The sequence below is a fragment of the Gobius niger genome (genome assembly GCF_951799975.1).
Source record: "Gobius niger genome assembly, chromosome: 16".
NCBI classification, from domain to species: Eukaryota; Metazoa; Chordata; class Actinopteri; order Gobiiformes; family Gobiidae; genus Gobius; species Gobius niger.
The window spans coordinates 25,936,706-25,946,440 of record NC_136867.1 but is presented as its reverse complement, the minus strand read 5'-3'; the positions used below and the strand labels follow the sequence as shown (position 1 = coordinate 25,946,440).

At 40.3% G+C, this 9,735-nt stretch overlaps 1 protein-coding gene across 1 annotated transcript; it reads right to left on the bottom strand.

Moving 5' to 3' along the window:
- On the bottom strand, window positions 1-9,540 carry afg1la (AFG1 like ATPase a). The gene is made up of 13 exons (XM_079573524.1): window positions 9,369-9,540; window positions 6,991-7,184; window positions 6,834-6,885; window positions 6,654-6,755; window positions 5,491-5,621; window positions 5,307-5,406; window positions 5,090-5,148; window positions 3,669-3,751; window positions 3,515-3,585; window positions 3,337-3,437; window positions 2,240-2,380; window positions 2,059-2,169; window positions 1-786 (listed from the first exon to the last, which is right to left on the bottom strand). Exons 1-13 carry the CDS (start codon window positions 9,490-9,492, stop codon window positions 655-657), a joined length of 1,401 nt encoding a protein of 466 aa, XP_079429650.1. The 5' UTR covers window positions 9,493-9,540; the 3' UTR covers window positions 1-654.
- Between the last annotated feature and the right edge of the window lie 195 nt (window positions 9,541-9,735).

The following is a 9,735-nucleotide window of genomic DNA, read 5'->3' as shown; positions in this document are numbered from 1 at the left end:
GTGAGGCATCATTAACCCATCACTACTCCAGTTTCCCCACCACTAAAAACATGTACAATAGGTGAATCCTCCAGCCAGGTGATACTGACCATCAGCCTGGCTCTACATCTGGAAACTGCTCCTTACGAGTGGCGTCTAAGGATGGGTCAAATGCAGAGGACAAATTTCCCTACAGGGACAATAAGTATACCATAACCTTATCCTAACCTCAAAGCACAAAGTCGTCCTAATTTTATCCTTTCTCTCATTTTTATTTTCTCCATATTCTAAGTATTGGAACTGATTGCTAGCATGAACGGGCTTCAGTTAGCTCACGCACCTTTAGTCCATTCTTAATTTACACTTTAAAACAAATAAAATCCAGTTTTTCATCCATGTGCGTATTATAACAAGTCAAACATCTTGATTAAGTAAATAAATAAATGTAGACCAGTCAAAATATGCTGCAGTCAATCCCTTTTTGCAGTTTATGTTAAAAGTCTCATATAAAGTGCGGCTTAAAATTCAAGGCGATAAAATCTTCATAAATACAGTCTGTACAGCTTCAGGTTTGAGTCCCATTCAGTTCCTCTCGGAGTGATGTTCCCGGCTTGTTTTGTTGGAAGCATATTGGCGTTTACGGATGATCGAGTGTTAAAGATATAGTTCTGAGTGTCACTGGTTTAGACTGCGGTCTCCCTCGGTCCAGTACTCCTCCGTCTGCATCTCCGTGAGGCGAGACACCGTCCTCTGAAAGGCGAACATCTCCTCCTCGCCGCTGAAGATCGACAGGCTGCTGGCTTCATCCTGTTGGGGAAAAAAAACCACAATCGTCATGTAGTGTGAGTGTTTAAGCTACTGACAGGAAGTGACATAGATAGAGGTAAAGTTCCATCGCAGTTTGACTCATTTCCCATTGACATAACACGGTCGGCACGGCAACAGTTTCGCCTCTACAAATTTATGCAGTAAAAACAGTTGAGCAAAGTCATTATTGTCCAAGAAATTCAGACTTGAGGCCAGTTTGAATTCTATTTAAATATTTTTCTGTCCTCCAGTTCATCCAATAACTTTTAAAGCAGTACTAAGTAACATGTTTACCTTAATAAATCCTTTCTGCACTCCAGGGGTAGGCATGTTTGAGTCATTGGGGGGCCGATATTCTTCATTGCCAAAACACCAAGGGCCGAAACACACAATTGTAGCTTTAAAGTAAAGTATCTTTTTTCTACAAATATACGTTTTGCACATAATATATGACCTAATGGGTTGTTTTGCTGGGATTTGTGAAAAAACGGACAACATTTTCCACATTTTAGTGTCCTTTTCATGTATTTGGCCTCTGATTTATGAATAAATGTTTCTTCAAAATTCTCTTGGGGGCCAAAGGTTTTATGCTGGAGGGCCGAATTTGGCTTGCCTACCCCTGCTGTACTCCCACTGGGGGTAATACAAGTGTTAATGGGATGATTGGGGGGTCTTTCATCTCCCCCTGGTGTCTCTGGCCAGAAAATGGAATCACGAAGAAGAAGCTAACAGCTAACTGCGGGCTAGCACCACTTAAACAGTATTTACAGCCAAGTTTGAATGAAAAAAGTTATCTCCATTGTGTAATTGGATGAAGAATATCCCTCTCTCCCTTTGTCTTTTCTGTCAGAGTAGTATTTACTCTTACGAACAATTAATGAGTAAAAAACGCAATATGCTATGACACCTGCAGCGGCGCTTATGGCCTCTAGGGGCATCTTGATAATATTTTTATTTCTGTTTTATTTGTTTTTTGTGGCTGGTTTAGTCAGGATTCATTCTCTTGGTTTAGTCATAATTTTGTTTCGTCAAGATTCCGTCCTAGTTTAGTCATAATTTATTCTTAGATTATCCTGATATAGTCATAATTTAATCCAGGCTTCAATACAAGTTTAGTCATTATTTAGTGCTGGTAGATGTTAAAAGTACATAAAAAACGTGGTTAAAATGTGAGGAGATTGTTGAAATTTCCAGCACCTTATCTACAGAATATGACAAGCTTGAAAGTAGATTTTATTTTATTTAGTTGGTTGTGCAGGGGCAAAGACTCACCCTCTTCAGCCCCAAATCGTCCATGAGAATGTGGCTCTCGTCGTGGCCGTGGTCCCCGGCGTGAACAAAGATCTCCTCCAGTGGGTATTGGGCCAGAATCACCACCCGAACCTGAGCGAACACAGGATTCAATACGTGAGACACGAATAAAGACAGAAAACGCCGGTGTGTCCGGTGGTACCTTGTGGTCGTAGAGAGCGTCCACCAGTGTGATGAGCCGCCGCGCCTGGGTTTTCTTGTTCAGCGTCAGCAGAGGAATGTGTCGGATAAAGATTGTGTCAAACAGCACCGACATCTCCAGGTAATCGCTGGCCCCTAAAGGCTGCGAGAAAACATGGGATTAGGAAGCACCTTTCTGTTAAAAGCTTTTCTGACTCACAAGGAAGAGGCTACAGAGGGTGAAGTGCAGTTCTTGTGTTTTTGAAGCTGCAAATACATCAGTCCTTTCACTTGAGAAATAATATGTCAGAGCAACTTTTACTTTTGACCTATACCTGTCCAGTAGTATCAAGTAGGGCTGGGTGATACTGACAAAAATTAATTTCAACATTTTTTAGGGAAACCATAATAAGTATGCGAAAGGTGCTGCTCTTGAAATTGTTTTCCTTATTTTCCCTAATTTTATCTTTTTAATTTTTCAAAATTTTCGCCCTATTTTTTTTTTTACATTTTCCCCTATTTTTCCTCATTTTCCCCACATTTTCCTAATTTTACCCTATTTTTATCCACATTTTTTCTCGTTTTATCTTTTTAATTTTTCCCAATTTTTTCTTATTTTTTCCTAATTTTCTCTTTTTAATTTTTCCACAATTTTCTCCTAATTTTTTCCCTAATTTTTCCTTATTTTGCCCTCATTTCCTTAAAAATGTTCCCCTATTTTTTCCTCACTTTTACCCCTAATTTTTTCATTATTTTTCTCATTTCATCTTTTTCCAAATTTTCCCAATTTTTTTACCACTTTTTCCTCATTTCCCCATATTTTTCCCCTCTTTTTTTCTCCCACTTTTCCCTCAAATTTTCACCTATTTTTTCCCATTTCTTTCCTCATTTCTCCCCACATTTTTCTCAATTCTCCCCCATTTTTTCCACTCTTTTCCCCACATTTCTTGATGTTGGAGACAAACTCAATAGCGATTTCGATATCAACATATATCATCAATATGTTTCCCACCTCAAGTATCACCTACTTTTACCACCACGATGTTATAATGAGTGAATAATGAGACGAGCCTCTGCCAACCATCAGCACTGTTTGTAAATCCGTAACGTTTGACTCACTCGGTCGCACAGCTCCTCAAACGTACAGTCGGCGATGGTCCCGCACGCTTTCTCCAGACGCACTTTTCTGTTGTTTACGTTCAGGATCCTCGGACGAGTGACTGCGATGAGAAAGCTTTAAAAAACAACTCCAATTCTGCTCGTAAGGGAAAGAAATAAACGTAAAGGTTTGTCTTACTGTCGTTCTGCTTGAAGGCCAACTCGTCGAACATCTTGTCCAGCGTGGCTTCTGCGTCTGGTTCACTGGTGCTGCGGAAAAGAAAACAAAGCACAGATTAAAAAAGCGGAACTACAATCATTGGAATATTAAAGTGTTGTGACTATTTTCATACAGGAAGTAGAGTTTCCCCGCTGACGGCCTGTTCCTTTTCCTGTAGTCGATCCCAGAGTCCAACCGCAGAGTTTGGCAATATTTCTGCAGATAACAGACAATATTAAAAAAATATATATATAACCATATACAACGAGAAATACAATGAAGACATGCTTGCCGATATAAATGACAAAATATGTGCTAAAGCTATTTTATTCTTTTTAAAATGTCTGTAAAAAGAAGGCATTTTAAAAAGAAAAAAAGGATAGCATAGCAAAATGCCACGGCAACCAAGAGCACGCGGTTACGCACACACGCAGAAGAAGAGAGTGAGGAAGAGGAGTTCATCTTCAGACTTACGTGAGAGCGGGATGAAGACGCCGCAGATGAAAGGGATATTAGCTTTAACCACTTTTATATATTGGTTTTGTTTACCGCGTTGTTGCTAGCGCCGCGCTAAGGATTGATAATAGGCTAAGCTACAACATCCAAGACGCAAAGCCCGAGCCTTTTCATGGAAAGATGATCTACTCATTAGCCTATAGAGATAATTTGGTTCATTTTGTGAAGTTAATTTGTGTCGCGAGAGGAACATCCTTAACGGAAAGCGCACTTTAAGATTAAGTAATTTAACAAATGTTCCATAAAGTTGTAAGCCACAAGATTAAAGTGGTGAATGCTATGAGGTGTTAGCTTGAATTCGGCACAAGATTCGAGATTCAAGATTTTTATTTGTCAACCCATGTGACTGATTTGAAATGATCTTTCTCTCATCCTTGATTGTGGAGCGGCGGGTGGGGGAAGAGGGGAGGGAGGGCATGGAGTTCAGCTTGCCAATGGCCTTGTGTTTGAAACTGTTCTTCAGTCGATTGGAACTGGCCCGTAGATTCCACAGTCTCCTCCCTGAAGGCGTTACCTTGAAGAGACGGAGTGTGATGGGTGCGAAGTGTCCCTGCGGGTGAGACGGGTGGAGTAAATGTCCTTAATAGAGGGGAGAGGGGCTCCGCAGATGTTCTCCGCTGCTGGAGGCTCCTTCAGCAGGAGGCAGTGCTGGCGCCGTGCCACACAGTGATGGAGCTGGTCAGGATACTCTCTATAGTCCCTCTGTAGAAGTTGCTCATTACGGAGGCTGGGACTCTCATGGGTCATGGGTCAGCAGAGTGAACAGGAGGGGGCTCAGCACACAGCCTTGGAGAGCCCCTGTGTTCAGTGTGATGAACGTGTGATGGTTCTGGAGGACTTGCCGCCGACACGTACAGCTATTGTCCTCGGTTTTGTAGCTTATACTGTTTTAGTTCAAGGGCTTATTGTATTGCTAATGGCCTCGTCTATTGCATTGAATATGGCGGATTTTTTAGAGGGCCAGTTGACCCAGAAGTACCGGGACGATATTATCAGTCATTATCTGCCCTATTCAGAATTTCCAGACCCATTTCTTACCTGTAACACGGCAATAAACGGTACAAAGTTGACCCGCTGCAGGCCGTTCTTATACAAATCTAAAAGAAACACACACAAAAGACATCGATTATTGGCCAAATCCATGACAATGTCTGGAAAGTTGGTCAACAAAAAAGCAGAACGATTTATTTCAGCCCATACCTAGAGTGTATAAACAAAAGATACATTTTTATTTACGTTAGGAGTCGATGCTGACCTTCTGGAGGACGATTGGAAGTGGCCACGACGACGACACCGTGAATGAACAGGTTTTCAAAAAGCTGCTTGAGGATCATGGCGTCAGCGATGTCTGTCACCTGAACGACATGAGTAAAGGGTAATTACTTTGTAGTGGTGATTGTAGGGACTGTTCGATTAGCCGTAAAAGTTATCATAGAAACCTGGAACTCGTCGAAGCAGAGCAGACAGGCCTCCTCGCTGATCTCCTCTGCGACTGGAGCGATGGGGTCGTACGATTTGGCCATTTTCCCGGCTTTTCTCTTCGGCATGCTCTGCTTTAACCGGTGAATTCCTGCAAATACGCACTTTATTAGAGCGATTCACAGTGTACTTCCTGTTACAGCTGATTAACTTTGATGAAGGAGGGACGTCTGCAAGAGCAAAGATGGAAGGCAGAACTCCCCCCACCTTAACCGAGGGCTTCATCCAAATCTAAAAGCTTCTTGATTGGAGTTTACAGCCTACAGGCCAGTGTCGTGCCTCATTTGAAAGCTAAGACCTGCAAAACTCATCAACATCGTTGTTTGTGTTATCTGGTTTAAGTCGTTGTTCTTGAGTTGCTTTTTTTGCCACATTTTTGCCACATTTTCTTTGCTGTTTTGTCACATTTTTGTCACATTTTCTTTGCTTTTTTGTCACATTTTTGTCACATTTTCTTTGCTTTTTTTGTCACATTTTTGTCACATTTTCTTTGCTTTTTTTTTGTCACTTTTTGCCACATTTTCTTTGGGGGTTTTTTGTCACATTTTTGTAGCATTTCATTTCCACATCACAAAAATGTGACCAAAACATAAAAAAGCAACAAAACGTGACGAAAACACAACCAAAAGGTCAAGAACATGTCAATCATAATGAGGATGAAGCCTAGATGAGCTTTGTGGTTCTTAGCTTTCAAATGAGGCGTTACACCTACAGGCTGTAAGCACAAGTCAAGAACCTTTTAGATTTGAGTAAAGCCAAACTGGAGAAAATATGCTCGGTTTAGGTGGGCGTTGCTTTTTTGTTGTGTAATTCTTGCTTTATTATCACTTTTGTGTCACCTGTTTAGTTGCTTTTTGTTGCGTTTGCCGTTTTTTGTTGCTTTTTTGTTGGGTTTTTTTGTCATTTTTTGTTGCATTCTTGTCTTTTTTTTTTTTTTTACATTTTTTGTTGCTTTCCCATTGTGTTTTCTGTTGCTCTTCAGATGCTTTTTTTTTTTACTGTTTTCATCACGTCTCCTTTTTGTCACTATTTTGAAGCTTTTAGATTTGGGTCAAGCCGAGAAGTAAAACCCTAACATGCATTTTTCACTGTTTTGTAACGTAACTCATCATGACAAACGTACTTTTATGGACGTCCAACATAAAGCCGTGAAAGTGGACCCTCTTTTTCTTCTCCGTCTCGACATAAGAATAAAACATGTCCATCACCATCGTTTTCCCAGTGCCTGAAACGAAGATCAGAACAAATTACAAACCCCAGAGTATAAAGTATCTTACAAGTGTGTATGTTTTGTGTGACTCACCCACGTCACCGAAGATGTAGTAACCATTTGGAGGCTTTGGTTTAGAAAAGAACTGTCAAGATACAAATATAAAAGGCTGTTAAAGAAACTGAGACACGTGCAGAAGATTTGCCTTTGTCTCTGGTCCAGCTACTTATCAAAGTATTGTACCCTGCACCTTGGAGAAAATGGATGTCGGGGTGTTGCTGTAGCCCCGCAGTCTTTTGTGGAGCTGGTCGAGCGTCTGTAACACTGCCCTCTGGTGGTCGTCCTCCCGCAGTGTCCCGTCTCTGATCAGGCCGTTGTAGTGATCCATGGGCCCGATAAACCTGGGGCTCTCCTCCGGCACCGGCGCCGCTGTCACCGCGTACTCTGAGAAAAGACCATTTCAAAAAGGTGAACAACAATGTCAATCTAATTTTTAAGATTGTATCTAACTATGGATCTACCTGATTAGTGGAAATCCTTGACATAATCCTAAGAGGAGAGACGAGCCACAAACCATGATAGTAGCTAAGAATTAGAATGGCTTAATATTGACGGTTTCTAAAGGTTATCTGTGATTAAGTGAACAATAAAAAGATAATGTTACTTAAAGGGACTATACAGAGTTAAAAATTGTTCAAATGAAAGCCACACCGCGTAGAATTTTATCCAAAAAATAAAATTGAAATACAAGCTTTTATTTTTTAACAGATATTTTCAGCATCGAAAAATACCTCAAATAAACATGTGATTTTGCTGTGAGCGGCTCAGCTCTCCTAAGACATGACATAACTCCAGCTCGTCTCCATGGAGATGTCGACTAACGTCAGCAGAATTTGAGATTTAAACAGGTTAGGTTCCCATCCAAATCCATTCTTTGATTTCTCACTGCAGTAATAGCATTTTCTGTGTGGAGCTGGTCATTAGGAGCATGTTTTGTATTGATGGCAACAGTATAGTCCAAAATGTTACGCAGTGTACCTTTAAGTATTTTCCTCCCCCTACATGTTCCAACCATGTCCTAATGTGTAGAATGAGCCCAGACCTAAAACTGCCTCTAAAATCCTGCACTGTCACTAAAAAAGGTGTTACTTTTGGTTTGAAGTGCCGTCATTTACGAGCTTAATATAGGAGGTGCAGTTACACGTATGACCTGAGGTGGCAGTAGTGAGTATAAAATGGCTAACTTGCATCTAGCCACTTTAACAATGACAAGTGGTTTGGGCTTTGAACTAACAACATATAAACCAGTAATAACTAGGGCTGGGACGATCCGATACTGCGATACACTAAGTAATTATGATTAGTGATGTGTTTACCTTAAAATGTGTACAAGAAAACAGTCCAAGGTTTATAAACCAAATGCCATTTGATATTTATTGAAGTGTTAACATTGAAAAGTGCTTTAAAAGGGACTGTACGGAGTTGAAAAATGTTGAAATTAAGTATTGTCCTCCCCTACATGTTACAGCCATGTCCTAATGTGTAGAATGAGCTCAAGCCTGTTCACCACAACTGCCTCTAAAATCCTGCCCCGTCACTCAAAAAGGTGTTAATTCAGGTCCTAAGCACCCATGCACGAGCTTAATATAGAACCTGTAGTTGCACGTAAGACCTGAGGTGGCAGTAGTGAGGATAAAATGACCAACTTACATCTAGTCCTTTTAACACAAAACGTCACAAACAAAACTGTTACCGGAAAAACAAAGCAGTGCATGATAAAAATGCCTCTAAACACAAGTATTGAAAGGCAAGGCAAGGCAAGTTTATTTGTAGAGCACAATTCATACACAAGGCAATTCAAAGTGCTTCACAGTTGAAAACAAATAGAATCAATAAAAACATCAACATAAAATTAATCAATTACAGTAAAAGGCGAGAGTGCAGATAAAATACTTTCAGTCATATGCATTGGTAAAAAGAACTGTTTTTAGCCTGGATTTGAACATTGTCAGAGTTGAGGCCTGTCTCACATCCTCGTGAAGACTGTTCCAGATTTTAGCTGCATGAAACTGAAACGCAATGAAATTGAAAGTATTGCGATACTTGATAAAGTGGTATTGCGATCCAAATCCGATCCGATATTTTGTCGCAGCCCTTGTAATAACGTGTTTTAACGGAAACTGACAGAAAATATAATAATCAATAGCACTTGCATAAAGATAGTGGATCAGCAGCTTTTGCCTAACTCAGAACATTATCTCTACGTTATGGTAAAACTGTACATTAACTACTGAATGTAAATTAATCTAACGTAATTATGAAGTTGATTTACAGGCTATGTTGAGGATCATGAGAGTGTCCAGGGAAAGACCAAAGGTGAGACTTCTAGTCCGTAAACTGTCTGTCTGTCAGGGGAAAACCGAACCAAAGGCGCGCTCAGCAGAAACATGGATGGGAATTACGAATCTAAAATGTTGTCTTTGGTTTTCCAGACAGATGAACGCTGGAAAACAGAAGTGTTTAAAACAGGGAGAGGTCGGCTAATGCTAGCCCCCTGTTAGCTTTCAGACGAAACAAACGTCTCAGGACTCCTAAAATAAAGAAATGCAAATGAACAAGTGGCCTCACCTCGTCTGCACTGCTGCGTCACAGATCGTAGCAGTTTTTCGGGAGAATACTTCTCTGTTAAAAGCCTGAAACGGGGTAAAGTTGAGGGTGACATCTTCACACCCAGCGGTATGCACGCCGCCATCTTGCTTTAAATGACGTCAGCGTAACTTTATTGACAACAGAAAAACAGACACAATCAGTTTGACTTCAGCACCAGAGGGAGACATTTACTTAATTAATTTTAATAAATACGTTTTTTTTTGTATTTATTGTTTGTGCATTTCTTTCTTTTTCTTTCTTTCAAGACAATTTATTTATAGTGTTTTTAAATCTTACGAAAATGTACAATGAAATCAAATTTTAAATCATTAGGCTATATAAAATA

Excerpts from the sequence above, each read along its gene's own strand:
- afg1la (XM_079573524.1), bottom strand. The coding sequence starts at position 9,492 with ATGGCGGCGTGCATACCGCTGGGTGTGAAGATGTCACCCTCAACTTTA. Across the intron at positions 6,886-6,990 it reads CGACATCCATTTTCTCCAAG|TTCTTTTCTAAACCAAAGCC; the intron begins GTGCAGGGTACA and ends GTATCTTGACAG. Across the intron at positions 2,381-3,336 it reads TTGAGGAGCTGTGCGACCGA|CCTTTAGGGGCCAGCGATTA; the intron begins GTGAGTCAAACG and ends GTTTTCTCGCAG.